We start from the raw sequence: 16112 nt of genomic DNA on the forward strand, positions 1-16112 counted from the left end.
GTAGAATAAGGCATTAATATGTGCTTAATTAGTACTAATGAATGGCTAATATTCTAGTAATATGCATGCTAATAAGCAACTAGTTATGAAACAGTAAAATAAAGCGTTACCATAATATTTTTCCTGTATAAACACACACACAGTGTGTCATCTAGTTGTGTAAAATTATCATTGCATGTCAAGTGTTTTTTTACCTTTTATGAGACTATATTTTTTTCTCTAATTAAATTGCTACCTTGCTAACTAAATAACTAAACAACTAACTACCTCTATAAACTCACTTCCTCTATAAAGACACAAATTTGTCAAATCAATTCTGATTTTCAGGAGCATTTTTTGGGCAATTAACGTAAATCAGCATTTGTTTTCAAGGGTATATTAACTATAATCATTTTTTTCTATGATTTTTCAAGTATTTTTTATCATCCAGATACTGTGAAGAAGGGAGTTTTACTATGGGGCTTTTAATTGAGACATTTTAAATATCTGGAACAGTTTTACCACTATCAAACATTTGTGACCTGAGGCCTGGCTAACTCCTGATCCTAATCTCTATCATATTATACCTTCAGAAAATAAACAACTCAATAGACGAACACTATCACAGTGCCTCTGTTGCTTCTTGAGGGATCACTCACCATTTCAAAGAGGAGCCGCACCAGTTTCTCAGACTCTCCCCTGTACTTTGAGGTCAGCGTGGAGGACGACACATTGAAAAATGTCGTGCCACATTCGGTCGCAACCGCTTTAGCCAACATGGTCTTCCCTGTGCCCGGAGGGCCCACCATCAGCACCCCCTGACAGTTTAAAAACAACAAGACTTCGCATGGGCACATATTTAAAAAACACAAGTGCAGATGGTTTGAGGAAAAAACATTTTGATAAAACAGATGGCATGTAGAAAACAAACTGAAGGCGAAATATATCAGCCATACTCAATCTGACGACTGATACAGCACTAAAGAGAGCTTGTGTTAAGGAATGTGCATTCTGTGCTACATAATTAACTAGTATTACAGCGCCCCCTACTGGACTTAAAAAACTATTGTCACAAGAAATCAAAACAAGTGGCCATATTAAAGTTGGCAAAAACATAGCACTGACAGACTATGCATCCATATGTGTGTATGTTCAGATGTCAAACTCAGGCATCAGGTGTCATCTAACATATTAACCTTCCACGGGCGGCGGATCCCCTTGAAGAAGTCTGGCATCCACATAGGCAGGACCACTGCCTCTCTCAGCAGCTTTTTGGCATCTTCTAGATCTGCTATGTCATCCCTGCAGAAACAGTAACACATGACAGCTGGCCTGAATCACTGTTCAGCACTGAATCACTAACTGCCACTGTGACTGACAGCTGTCGCTGACTCAACACATTACTTATTTGTCTCTGGTCATGTATGAAAACTAAACTTACTGCTTCGCTATTTATACTTCCAGTGCCTAGGCCCAGAGAAACTTTTTTCCACATTTTCTGGGCTGATTTTCATAGGGAAAAAAAAAAAAAAAAAAAAAAAAAAAAAGTTGGAAATTAATTACAAGTTCTAACTCCTATTGGATGCTGAAAGCATAAACTAGCCGATATATTTAATGAATAAACATATAAGAGCGAGTAAAAGTGCACTGACACATTTTGTCAAGACAGGGAAAAGAAGAAATTGTTGAATAAAGTTGTTACTTTTGTTTTCTTTGCGCATAAAAAGTATACTCAGTTTCATAAAATTATGGTTGAACTACTGATGTCACATGGACTATTTTAACAATGTCCTTACTACCTTTCTGGGCCTTGAACGTGGTAGTTGCGCTGCTGTCTATGCAGGGTCAGAAAGCTCTCGGATTTCATCAAAAATATCTTAATTTGTGTTTCGAAGATGGACAAAGGTCTTACGTGTTTGGAGCGATGAGTAAGTAATAATGACAGAATTTTCATTTTTGGTTGAACTATCCCTTTAAGTGTGTAAAATGCCATTGAATATGCGTTGTTGTGTCTCATTTTCCTGTGTGGTAGGGAGAAGTCATTACTTGCTCACTCTGTTGTTCTACGGAGGCCCTCAGGTGATATAGTGATGGGAAAAAATATGAGATGGGAGGACAAATATATTTCAATTATTTTGCAATCACTTTCAAAACGTTCTGCTTTCTGCTCTTGCAAAATGTATTATATATAATTCAGAATAACTGGCCTCCTGTGTGAAAATAAAGTGGACCAATGTTAAAGTTGAACATAAAGAAAAATACTTTTAAAATGTTGCACTCACAGCATTACGGATAATCAAATGGGCCAATTGAATTACATGCAATTAAAAAGTAAAGAAGTAATGCATTAGGATTACACTCTAAGAGACATGAAAACAACAGCAATTTAATCATTAATTGTGATTATTTGTTTGACAATTAATCGTCAACACAAAATCAAAAGGATAGCTCAGCTAAAAATGAAAATTCTGTCATCAATTACTCACCCTCATGTTGTTTCAAACCCGTAAGGCCTTTGTTCATCTTTAGAAAACAAATAAATTTTTATATGACATATAATTATATATATATGTATATATATATATATATATATATATATATATATATATATATAATTATTAAATAACACAAATTAAGATTTTTAATGAAATCCAACAGCTTTCTGACCCTGCATAGACAAATGCAACTACCATGTTCCTACTAGTTTATGCTACTGATTGAATGACTAAGGCTACTGTTACTTTTCTGTATACTTACATTATCTTTGCCTGTATATTAATATTATAACATTATTGATACATTGCTTATCATTTTGTCTCACAGTTGGATTGTGTGTGTGTATGAGTGAGCTGGTTCTTTTGGTTCTATGTACAATTTAATTTGTTATACAATTTAAGTAGATATTATTATTATTATTATTATTATTATTATTATTATTGTGTGTACTGAGGTAGAATTATATGTATTAGAAATAGCATAAATTTTATATGTATTTTGGAGCATGTATATATTACGTATTGATTAATTCTTTTATATTTTAGGGTGACAATTTTACCATCAGACCAGAGACTGCAGATGCAAAATAGCCTTTAGGCTATTTCTGGCACGTTGTACATGTATGTATTATTGATGTGCATTGTCACTGTAAAATAAACCTGAAATAGTAAATAAATAAATAATACAAAGGCCCAAAAAGTAGTAGGGACAATGTTAAAATAGTCCATGTGACATCAGTGGCCCAACCATAATTTGATTAGTCTACGAGAGTACCTTTTGTGCGCAAAGAAAACAAAAATAATGACTTTATTCAACAGCTGATTCCCTTCCACATAGTGCCACGACACATACATGTGCATTTCTCTGCTTGGAAACAAGGTGCAGCACATCCGGGTTCTACATCAGAACGTCGGCTCCGGGAATTTTGTGCTCCGGTTTAGAGCCATTTGAAGCTTAAACTGCATTGTGAAAGTTCAAACCTGGGGGCATTATCGAAGTTCACTATATGGAGATAATTTCTTAAATCTTTTCCTTATGAAACAATTTCTTATCAAGTGAAGAAAGACACAAACATCTTGGATGACAAGGGGGTGAGTAAATTTTCTATACATTTTTGTTCTGGAAGTGAACTTCTCCTTTAATGAGTGTGACAGGCCGAGGTTTTTCAATAGTCGATAACAATTTCTAAAGTGTGAAGTGACAAAATATCACACATACTTCAATTTAATGAAAGCAAATGAGCAATACAACTGTATAAAACATTTATTTTGTATACTATATACTGATAAGTAATTGAAAAGTAAAACTAGTAGTAAAATGGCACAATACCAGTGGATATTGGGATTCCGGGACACAATGTCCCTCTCCAGTGCATCCACCAGGTCGCTGTCATAGCCTGTGCCATCAAACTTCCTCTGTTCCACATCAGCAGCACCCTCCTGGGCATTCTTCTTACTCTGAAAACACAAACAGGCAGGACACATTGCTACAACACATGATAACAGGTACTTACAAATCCTAAATTGTCTGAGTTGAAATTAAATCAACCACAAGTTTTGTCAGCTTGTACATTTTGGCCTAATAGTTTGAATAACTTACTTTTTCATCCTTAGCTTTATTTCCACGGCCGTCACGGGTAATCGGTCTCTCTGATTTGACGTTCGGCTGACCTCTGCCCACAGGTCCGCGATGCTGCATTCCAGGTGACTCTTTTCTCTGGGGTTTTGATACAGTGATTGGCTTCTTCACCTGGACAGGTCCCCTATAACCAGACAGAGTGATATCATGGGGCATCTTGACCATATGACCACATATGCAAAGAGTTAAACTACACTTGCGTTGCCTAATTCGGGCTTAATTTGTGAACCAATTTAGTCAATACAAATCATAGATGTATATAATATCTATATAATACATTGGATGCAAGTAAGCGTTAACTTAGTCAAAGGTGACAGCAAAGACATTTACAATTTATATAATCCTCACAATGCATTCAAAATCTGTATAATTCTGTAACTGTTATTTTATAAAAGTCATAACTTAGTATTTTTCTACTAAAACCACACTGTATCAGATCAGCAACTTCTCCTTAAAGAGTGAAAGTGAATTTGTTTTTTAATGTTATCAAGTTATTCCTGCATTCACTGCTTTTTTATTCTTTAGAAATTCTCTGAAATTTTAATTACATTTCGCCAGTATTGACCCCATTGGGATGAATACAATTTAATTAAATACCTTTGAATTTATAACTCTATTAATTCATGAAACATACATTTATTCGTAACAAAACAACATCGAAACAACAGAAATATGTGACTCTGGCTGTGAAAACTTAGCTAAAGTCAATTTTTTGTGATTTACTGTTTTCTCCATAAAATCATCCTTGATAAGCTAGAGAACATTCTAGGAAAATTTAACCTTGATATCTTTAATATTAACTGAGTGAGGCCACGTCAAAGATTGAAACCTTAGTGAAACTGATGGCTGAAATCAAACTTTGATGATTGTTGCCTCATAATTACATTTTCACATACTGGGTCATACTGGGTCACGTATTACTCTGAAAAGTTTTTGAACAAAATAAATTCATTTTACTGGCATAAGCCTTCACTTTCAGATGAAGAAAGTGATTAATTTTTATGCTGCAATGGTTCATCAACAGGCGTACTTATTCATGTTTAGCTGCAAAATTTAGTCCCAAAAGTGTGTGAGATATGAGGAAACAGCCTTTTTTTAATATTACTTCATTGATTATTTTGCAAAAAGGACCCGAATGAATCATCAGAATCCTGAAAAAAAAATCCACAAACTGTTTTCAACATTGAAAATACAAAACATGGCAAGCACACAAGACTTTAAAAAAAAAAAAAAAGACCAACCCCAAACATTTGGTTGGTGGAGTACATGTATGTATACTTATACAGGTGCATCTCAAAAAAATTATAATATCGTAAAATATTCTTTTCTTTGTAACTTATTTAAAAAACTGAAACTTTCATATATTCTAGATTCATTACATGTAAAGTAAAACATTTTAAATGCTTTTTTTTATTTTGATGATTGGATCTCAAAATATTAGAATATTTCCTAAGATCAATCAAAAAAAAGGATTTGCAAAACAGAAAAGTTAAAGTTCTTTAAAGTATGTTCATTTGTGCACTCAATACTTGGTTGGTAGCACAAATCGCAGCAAATTACTTGCTCTTAGTACAAATTACAGCATCAGTGAGGCGTGGCATGGAAGTGATCAGCCTGTGAGCACTATTGAGCCTTCAGCTCATCTTTATTGTTGGATCAACTGTTTTTCATCTTTCTCTTGAAAATATCCCATAGATTCTCTATGGGGTTCAAGTCAGTCATGTTGGCTGGCCAGTAATATCATGGTCAGCAAACCACTTGCAAGTGGTTTTGGCACTGTGGGCAGGTGCTAAAGGCCTGCTGGAAAAGAAAATCAGCATCTCCATAAAGCTTGTCAGCAGACAGAAGCATAAAGCGCTCCAAAATCTCCTGGTAGATGGCTGCATTGACTTTGCACTTGATAAAGCACAATGGACCAACACCAGCAGACGTCACGGCACCCCAAATCATTACTGACTTCGAAAACTTTACACTGGACTTCAAGTTGCTTGGATTCTGTGCCTCTCCAGTCTTCCTCCAGACTCTGGGGCCGTGATTTCAACATGAAATTCAAAATTTACTTTTATCTGAAAAGAGGACTTTAGACCACTGAGCAACAGTCCAGTTCATTTTCTCCTTAGCCCAGGTAAGACGCTTCTGACATATTTGTTTCAGAAGTGGCTTGGTAGACCTTTTCCTGAAGACGTCTGAGCATGGTGACTCTTGATGCGCTGACTCCGGTTTCAGTCCACTCCTTGTGAAGCTCTCCAAAGTGTTTAAATCGGCTTTGCTTGATAGTTTTCTCAAGCTTGCGGTCATCCCTGTTGCTTGTGCACCTTTTCCTACCCAATTTCTTTCTTCCAGTCAATGTTGCATTTAATATGCTTTGATACAGCACTCAGTAAATGGCCACCCCTTTCAGTAATGACCTTCTGCGACATACCCTCTTTGTGGAGGGTGTCAATGATTGTCTTCTGGACCACTGCCAAGTAAGCGGTCTTTTAAATGCTTTAATTTACATGTAAAGAATCTAGAATATATGAAAGTTTCCGTTTTTGAAATACGTTACCAAAAAAAAAAAAAAAAAACTTTTTCACGATATTCTAATTTTTTAAAATGCACCTGTACATATGGAATAATTTTGAAAGAAGTTTTCTTATGTTCACCAAGGCTGATTTTAATTGATTAAAAATACAGTAAATGAGTAGCACTGTGAAATGTTATTGCAATTTAGAATAAGTGTTTTCTATTTTAATATTTTTCAAAATGCAATTTGTTACTGTGATGGCAAGGCTGAAATATAATATGCTGATTTGCTGCTCAAGAAACATTTCTTCTTATTATTATTATTATTAATACTAAAAAACATTTAAAAAAAATGCTAGTTTTTGCTTTGTAATCTTTATAATATTTTTGTGAAAACCTGCAATTACTTACTACAGTGTATATATAAATTATTAAAACAACATTTCAGTACAGCAGACAATTTTGTAAAATAAAATTATATGTAATGATACAGCATGTATACATTGCTGTTCAAAGGTTTGGGATCAGTAAGTTGTTTAATGTTTTTAAAGAAGTCTCTTTTGCTCATCAAAGTTCCATCTACCTGATCAAAAATACAGAAAAAAAGCAATATTATTGAAAATAAGTTTTTCTATTTTATTATACTTTAAAATCTAATTTATTTATGTGATGCAAAGCTGAATTTTCATCAGCCATTACTCCAGTCTTCAATGTCACATTTATTATCAATGTGATTTATCATCAGTGTTGGAAACAGTTGTGCTTCTCAATATTTTTTGGAACCTGTGGTACTTTTTTCCAGGATTCTTTGAAGAATAAAGTTCATAAGAACAGCATTTATTCAAAACAGAAATAATTTCTAACAATATAAGTCTTTACTATCACTTTTTTAACCAGTTTAACACATCCTTGCTGAATGAAAAGAAAGAAAGAAAAAAAATACTGACCCCAAACTTTGAACGGTAGTGTATACTGTTATAAAAGATTTCCATTTTAGATAAATGCTGTTCTTTTTAATGTTTTATTCATCAAAGAATCCTGAAAAGATACCACAGGTTCCAAAAAATATTAAGCAGCACAACTGTTTCCGACACTGATAATAAATCAGTATACTAGAATGATTTCTGAAGGACCATGTGACACTAAAGACTGGAGTAATGATGCTGAAAATTCAGCTTTGCATCCCAGGAATAAATTCTATTTTAAAGTATATAAAAATAGAACTATTTTAATTTTAAATTGCAATAATATTTCACAATATTAACGTTTTTGCTGTATTTTTAATCAAGTAAACACAGCCTTAATTAGCAGAATAGTTATAATAATTTATAAATAAAACCCAAAATAAAATGTTCAATATGTTTTCACTGAGCTTATTCCATTTTGTGCTGTATGACAAAACAGCTCATGAGTGAACACAGCAGTGACAGCATGAAGACGAGACGTGTGACATGCTCTGCAGCTGACAGAACTCCTCAGGGCTTTATGTAATCAGCTGCTTATTCTACCTGTGCTCCGCTGGGGTTGGGGGAGGCCAGACATCGGGGTCCCTTGGGCTCTCTTCAGACAGAGGGTTGGGGAAATCAACGGGTTTGTCCACCTTGAAACTCTCCAGGGTGTTTACGATGCTTTTCACCTGCTCATATTCCTCTGCCAGTTCCTGCCGAACCTAAGCTCAGAGAATGAAGAAGAAGAGGAGTCCTTCAGATTACACATACTGTACCAACACCACTATATTTTTTTTACTTATACCCGTACAAGCAAATATAATTCACAGCACTATAAATAAACACATATCAGAATAAATCATACAGTATATGAGTAAGAGCGCCTTACTTGTTGCCATTTGACTTTCAGTGCAGGATCTCTGAGGGACTGACAGTGCTTATGGATCTGTTGTATAACACCTTGATAATATACCATAGATGAGTCATAATTCCCCAGAAGTGCATATTCTCTTCCTTTCTTAGCATTGTCGCAAATCTCAGTCAGATTCATGGTGAGAAAGAAATCAAACCGAACAGTGCTTCAGTGCTTCGACGTGACCTGAGTTCACAGCGTCATCAGAGAAATGCGGTTTGAATGCAGGTGACTGAAGGCCATAAGTCCTAAACATCAAAGAACAGAGAAGTTGATAAGACGACGCAGAGCTAAATCAAACATTTATAGAGATAGTAACAGAAGAGGGGTGAAGTCGGGTACAGTGCATCACTTTCTGACAAATCATCTAGAGCTGCATTAAAATGTCTCTCCACATTTACTGATCCCTTCTACAATTTTGTTTCAAATATGTAACAAAATACAACCCAGAAGCTATTTAAAGAGCTAACAACTCACTTTACTAAAGTTCATTCAATTCATTGTTACTATTCTGTGAACCTTTTATATAGAATATGTCTGCATTGCCATTTAGAATTACTCATAAACAATCGGACTGGTGAAATAGACCTTTTAAATTCTTAAATAGTAGCTTTTTTTGTGTAACTATATTTTATATATATATATATATATATATATATATATATATATATATATATATATATTTTTTTTTTTTTTTTTTTTTTTTTTTTTTTTTTTTTTGATAATAGGTAATAAAACATGAGTGTATGCAAGCTGAAAATGTGTGTATGGGCACATTAATGCAAGTTGCACTCACAATATAAATATGACATATTCAAACTGATGGAAATAGATAAAATGGGCCAAATTATTAAATAAAAGGTTGCATATATACGTTTTTTTCCCCATTTGGCCACTTTCCCTGCACACTATAGTAAATATTGCAATTGTTTAAAAAACACGTGAGTGAATATTAATTAACTAAAACACTACAGTCTTATCACGTCTACTTTCTCTAACTGATTGAATCACTCTGTGTGTGGATTCACTGATAACAATGACAATGAGAGGATTTCCTTACGGTTTGGATACTAAACTTTAGTTTATTAACCTCTGCCCTGACCATAGCGTGGCTGTCAAAAATAACACCCTTTCGTTTTGTCGGACACTTGACGTGAAGCAAATAATAAATACCTTTCTGGGCCGCTCGAATTGCTTGTATCCCATGTCCTTCGTCTTTTCTTTAAACAAAAACTAACTAACCTTAAAACCCACCATTAAAAATGGCACACAATGATTTATTCCTATTAAATCAGACCGTGCTTGTATGTAAAAACAGCACTAACGTCACCGCACTTGTTTATTCCTGTACACGGGATGTGTAGTTTTTCCCCGTTCGATTTTAAGTACGAACAAATAGTGAACAGTGCAATAAAGAACTACATTACCCATAAGTGCAAGACGCTTAAGATTTAGGCCAGCGATAACAAAAAGGATTTGCAAGGAAACAAAATATGAAGTCAGCTTGCTAGTTTATGAGTCTTACTAAGAACATATGATATGATAGATGTGTTCTGCATTTAATTCTACGTTTTCATAGGAATAGGTAAATGTCTTACCTTAACGCGAGGCACTTTTACGTTCGACTGGTCCACAGTCCGTTACCCACTGATGTTGCCATGGCCGCGAAAAGACGCTGACTGACTGATGAATGAATGCATGTGTTGTGGGCGGAGTCTGGACTGATACAACTCAACCTGCTTTATTATAACATTATACACTGGCCGGGGCTAGTTGTCACACGGGTTATGTCTATGTATAGAATTTCAGAATTTCTTTAATGGTTAACTGCAGAAATGTTTAATTATTGTGTTATTGTCTTTGTAGCCAAGACTATCCACCTTTTTCTTCCCGTAAGAGTGGGCGTGGCCATTTGTTAATTTTATGGGTGTGGCTTCCAGTCTCATCCGCGTCCAGCTATTTTTAGCTGTACAAAACAGCTTGTTTTGTTGCTTGATATTGCAAATTGGTGTGTTTTGCCATATTATGTTATTGTATTATCTTAATTATGAGCGCACTGGTTTTACCGGCGACTGCATGTTGTTATTCTTCTGGTTATTTCCCTATAGCAGCTAATGAACCGGAAGTCTCGCCCATAGGCTTACTTCTGTGTTAAAGAAAAAGGTGGATACATAAAAATAAGTATTGATAAATACCCACTGCAATAAAAATGTGACAACCAGCCCCAGTTTCCTTTATAAACATACTAGTTTGAAGAATGATCACCTCATGAACATGAGGATGAAAGATTTTACCCTTTCTTGGTCTGCATCTTTGGCCTTAAGCATTAGACAGAAATATGCTTTCTTGTTTGTATATAATTTGTAATTAACACATCTTTCTTTATCTTAGAATACAGTTCAACACTAAACAAATTCCATTTCATCCGCAGTAGCAGAATGACGATAGTACGTTAACCAGTGAAAATACTTAAAGCTCAAAAATAAGGGCATGAAAATCATGGCACGACAGCTGCTGATCTATAATAATCTGATTGAAGCGTCATGGCCTGTATAAATATGACAGTACCCCAAAATGACCATACGATGGCGCTGTATACCAATGTAATGCATGCAGTTTAACCAGATGAACAGCAGGTGGCTCGGATTAATCGAGATTTTCATCTGATGATACGTTCGTGTGTTCTTTTTAAGCCGGTGTTTGTCACGAAAAACACGAAGGCCTCAAAACCGACTCACTGGATGGTACACTGAAACCATACATTCAGATCTACTGCCCGAATAAAAACATAAAGATCAATATAACAACATGCTACTGATGATTTTGAAAAGAAAATCAATATACACATATAAAGATAAGTGAGCTTGAACTCACTGTCTTGAGTAATAAAACAGCTTTAAATTAGTAATAAAAAGGTCATTCATGTTGTTACATTAAGCTTTCCTATTAATGTATTTACTTAAATAATTAATGTGATATTTGACATTAACAAGAATAGACATGACAAACCCATAAATCCTTTCAATGAGTTCCAAACGCCTTTCATTTTTTCCACAATTAATTTAACGCTATAACAAAAAGTGAAACATCTTTATTTAAAAAAAAAGTTTATTGATGTCAGAAGCATACCAGAACAAAACAATTACATTTGTTTAATCATTTCTGCAATTACAGTGGTATTCAAAATACAGTAAAATAACTTTGATACGGCGATTTACTAATGATGATAATATTTGATCTGGAAAAAGAGTAAACAAACGAAAGTACATTAAGATATGAACTACAACCTCACGTGAAACTAGGTTGTGTGCTGCGCACGTCTAAAACTCCACTGACCCCAAGACAATTTTACAACCCCCATTTTTTTTTTTAACTGTACCGGGCAAGGATAGTGGTGCTGGAACCATCTTTAAGAACTCAAACTAAGAACTAAATCAAGGGTTGGGGCATTCGGACAAACACAGATGACACTTCTGTAGTGTTAACTATACAAAAAAGGAAAAAAAGAAACTGTACAGCTTAAAAACATATCATATACACAGCCTTATTTGTTTTTTGGGTTTTTTTTTTGCTTTTCAGGTTTTTTTTTTTATTTCTTTTACCCATTTTATGGCCTCAGTAAAGTGTACAAGGGGGTTAAATGCTTTATAGACAACAAGCTAAGCTCTAAATGTTATTTATCTACTCGTCATCCTCGTCTTCGTCCTCATCGTCTTCGTCCTCATCCTCATCATCGTCTTCGTCATCATCATCGTTAACCTTGTCTGGCTTGGAAGGGGCTTTGGCTGCGCCTCCACCCACTTTGCCTTTAGAGCGATATGCGGCGATGTCCTAAAAGGAAATAAGATTTGTTTCTTTAGCAAGGAAACTTTTTTTTGGATAAAACATCAATTGCTGATTACTCATCGCATCTTTTCTCACCTTCTCGTACTTCTCCTTCAGCTTGGCTGCCTTCTTCTCATAAGGCTGCTTCTCCTCAGCTGATGTTTTGTTCCACATCTCACCCAGTTTCTTGGCCACATCTCCAATAGACAGACCAGGGGTCTCCTCCTTCACCTTAGGTCGGAACTCGGAGCAGAAAATAAAGAAGGCAGACCTTTGGAGGGGGAAAAAAAAAATAAATAACTTTGCATCCTTCAAAAAAGCTAAAGCATCTTCATGAGCAAGTGAGATGCTTACGGGGGTCTCTTGGGAGCATTGGGGTCCTTAAACCTCTTTTTCTTCTCGCCTTTGGGTGGAATGTAGTTCTTCATCTCCCTCTCGTAACGGGCCTTGTCTTGTTTGGCCATGTCTTCAAACTTCCCTTTTTCCTTGGCTGACATAGTCTGAGGAAAGGGAGAAAAAAAATGTTAGGAAAAGAACGAAGTGTGTAAACGGACAATGTAAACGAAACGTGTGACTGACCTTCCATCGCTCGGAGCACTTTTTGGAAAACTCAGAGAAGTTGACCGTCGCCTCGGGATGTTTCTTCTTATGCTCCTCTCGGCAGGTTTGGACAAAGTATGCATAAGAGGACATTTTGCCTCTTGGTTTTGTTGGATCCTTCCCCATCTTTGCCTAAATATTCTGAAATTTAATAAGAAAACCAATAATTAAATTATATTTTTTAAATATCATATTTGAATGTGTTGATCTATACTATTTATAATTAACTGCACTCGCAAAAATGTTCTTTTGGCACGATAACATGAAAAACAAGGCTATCTTAAAACTAATTATTTTGTCTAATATTTAGTATTTACAAGGCGCGCGTTTGCGCGCTGTTTTTCTTCGTGACGAATTTGACGTTTTATTATGTAAACATAACACGACAAATTACTTTCCATAATAGTGCTTTAAAAAAACAAAAAGTATTGTGTGCACTTTTGAGACCTTAAAAAGTTGTTCCATATACTCAAACTTTTCAAAACCGTATTTTTTTCAAAGTTAAAAAGGGTGAAAATGGTGAAAATAAGTTGGTTAATTAAAGTTCTTTTGTGTGCCAAAGTACGCGCGACGTCGCAAAACTCGTAAAATTTCTTAATAATCGAGTTCACTTTCGCCGTATTCTCCGTTGAAAAGAGCCCATTTCTCTCTATGTAGCGTTCAAATAGCAATGGCGCACACTCTCGTCTCGCTGAAGGAAAGGAGGTCAACAACGACGGCAATATTTCTTCTTCCATTTTGTGAGAAAGCCTTCTTCATGAAAGAAAGTCCCCCTAAAATGTCTCCACCCGCCTTCCTGCTCGCTTTTGGACACGACAAACAAACGGCGCGGGTCGGTTTTCCTGACCGAAAATTGTTTCCTTCGCAAAAAGCCCAGTGCATTCGCCTGGTGTATAGTAATACATTGGGTCTGTGCTGTGCAGAGTTTGCTGTGGGCTCGCAATGGCCGCTTGTCTTCATGCACTAACACTGAGAATATGGCTCCTTCTCTTTGTGTCAGCGCTCAGCCATTACACTGCTTTGCAATAAGGGGGAGCAGCGCGACCGCATTACCTACCTCACTTCAACTCTCAATTTAACACCCTTCTCACGCACGGAAAAATATCAAAATACCCGAGTTGCAACGACGAAAGATGGAATTTTTATTTTCCGCCTCGAAAAACGCGTACTTCGAGCTCGGCGAGGGAGAAAACACGATTTGAAAAAGTTGAAGCGAACTGCGCCTGTCTATGGCTCCGTAGCTTTGCCTTGTTTCCTATGCGAGTACAGTCAGCCATTACAGTAAAGCGCAGCTCCTGAGATGATTTTTTTTCGCCCGTATCTCTGTCATTTCAATATCACCGAGCGTATAAATCCATACACATAACAATGGCGATGTGCTTTAATTTTTTCGCCACTCGGCTTTTTTTCTTTCTTATCATTTCTCATAGTTCTTCTGACAGACATCCCTTGTAAAGCGCTGCAATGGCTGCTTGCTGGCACTATCGCCGTCCATAGACCTTGTTTGTACGCAATTCTGTCACCTAGTTGTCCGCTTAACGTTACATTTCGAATAGGCTGAATAAATTTATTTTTTCGCATTTTCACGATTTCAACCCCTCGAATAAAACCAGGTATTTTCCGTGTATTTTTACGCCGTGCATCAAGACAAAAAAATTTTAAATCTAAGGTTATTCTCATTTTCATTCTGAGGGGATAATACCCTCATTTTTAACGTTTCAGAAAAATCCCCCCGCGAAAAAAAAATGCTCTTTAGCAGGCTAAATTAAATTCCGTATGGTTTCCTGTCCTTTCCTCGCAATTTTTGTACTTACCCCACACTTTGAAATGTCTACAAGCTGACACTTACCACTGTCTTGTCTGGATAGTGAATGTACTGCAATGGCTGTATGTGGATGTAATAGCCCTACGCAGTAGTCTGCTCTCTCAACCCTCTAGCATTACTCTCAATAGGGCTTCCACGCCATTGGCTGCCGCCACGGCGAACACTCCTCCGATTGGCTGAGCGCTTTCCATTGTCCTAATAACAGCCGCCCTGCGATTGGCTGCCTTTTGTGAAACGTCACGAGTGTTTTAAATGGCGGGTAAATACAAAATACGGAGTGTATGTGTGTGTTTCTTGTCTCAGCTTAAAGCAAAGGCTGTGTGTACTGTGTTGGCTGTAGTAGTACTGTGTTGTATGTGTTCCACGCGGAGTGCTGAATGAACGAGTGAGTCAATGTGGAGTGTCGGCGTTGCTGCGAGGTGCAAAACGCTGAATGAAAGAGTGGTGGGTCCGACTGACGCCCCGCTTTGATCAAACACTATGTGAACATTCAAGTCAGATTTTTACCAAAATATGCAATTATGAGAAATATTTATTAAAGTGGCTTAATCGGCGGGATTCGTTTCTGACTTTCAGATGTTTATTAATTACACAGATTCGAGGTGATTCCATATGACAGGTTGTTTGTTAGTCCTTGATTTGAATAATTAAAACAGGACCACAAGACAACGGTACAGGGTTTTGTATTCTGGGTGTTAAATGAACACTCTCAAAACATTGATTTCGATATCACAGCATTTAGATCACTCCGACCACTAATAGATTTACATACATAATTGCAATAGTAATTTTAGTAGATGCATAGAGAATATAGATAGTATAGAGTGGAATTAAAGAAGTGCAATGATGTTGCACAGTGATTCTTATTATTTTGCTCTTAATATGTATTCATCTATCTATCTATCTAATGAATACTTTTTCTCTTAACATATGCATTTCTATTTAGGACATAATTAGAAACCAAATTATTTTCATACATAAGCACTCGCAAAAGCCGGAGCCTATGCATGTTAATGACTAAATCTTGGAAAAAATTATGCAAATTCGTATTGTGTGGGACGGGGGGCAGCAGATAAAACGCCGAGGGAGCCTGATGGGAAATTGATGCCCATATAGCCTTCTATTGTTTCATATGAGAGCAGCTGTAGCTCCCTACGACTCCTCAATACAGGCGGGTCGCCGCTCGAGCACATGCTCACAGACGCACTGGCATATGCTGCACTGAGCACACAGGCGCTCTTACTGACACTTGCAATAGGGTACTTCAAAAGGTATTATCGATTAGATATGCTTTATACGCCTATGTTTACTTTTTAATCTATGTTGATCTAACATATTTACATGTCTTGTTTGGGTGCATTTTTCAAATTTGGAAATTTATGTG

General features: G+C 36.2%; 2 protein-coding genes across 3 annotated transcripts in view; both read right to left on the bottom strand.

Annotated features, from left to right (window-relative positions):
• katnal1 (katanin p60 subunit A-like 1) overlaps positions 1-10175 on the bottom strand; it is a 20417-nt gene extending 10242 nt beyond the window's left edge. Inside the window, exons 1-7 of one of the 2 annotated variants that reach the window (XM_051121897.1) lie at positions 10077-10175; positions 8455-8726; positions 8127-8287; positions 4075-4237; positions 3805-3932; positions 1176-1281; positions 639-797 (exon numbers count right to left, since the gene is read on the bottom strand). In XM_051121897.1, the coding sequence (XP_050977854.1) occupies positions 639-797; positions 1176-1281; positions 3805-3932; positions 4075-4237; positions 8127-8287; positions 8455-8616 (879 nt within the window). In that variant the 5' untranslated portion in view covers positions 8617-8726; positions 10077-10175. Of the gene's footprint in view, positions 1-638; positions 798-1175; positions 1282-3804; positions 3933-4074; positions 4238-8126; positions 8288-8454; positions 8727-9651; positions 9805-10076 lie in introns of those variants that run through there. The other variant, XM_051121896.1, reaches the window with a different exon arrangement.
• A 1397-nt stretch (positions 10176-11572) lies between these two features.
• Positions 11573-14875, bottom strand: hmgb1a (high mobility group box 1a). The gene is made up of 5 exons (XM_051121487.1): positions 14753-14875; positions 12883-13044; positions 12658-12803; positions 12400-12574; positions 11573-12309 (listed from the first exon to the last, which is right to left on the bottom strand). The coding sequence occupies exons 2-5, from the start codon at positions 13027-13029 to the stop codon at positions 12160-12162; spliced, it is 618 nt and encodes a 205-aa protein (XP_050977444.1). The 5' UTR covers positions 13030-13044; positions 14753-14875; the 3' UTR covers positions 11573-12159.
• Between the last annotated feature and the right edge of the window lie 1237 nt (positions 14876-16112).

Source organism: Labeo rohita, chromosome 10 (assembly GCF_022985175.1).
Source record: "Labeo rohita strain BAU-BD-2019 chromosome 10, IGBB_LRoh.1.0, whole genome shotgun sequence".
Classification (NCBI taxonomy): Eukaryota; Metazoa; Chordata; class Actinopteri; order Cypriniformes; family Cyprinidae; genus Labeo; species Labeo rohita.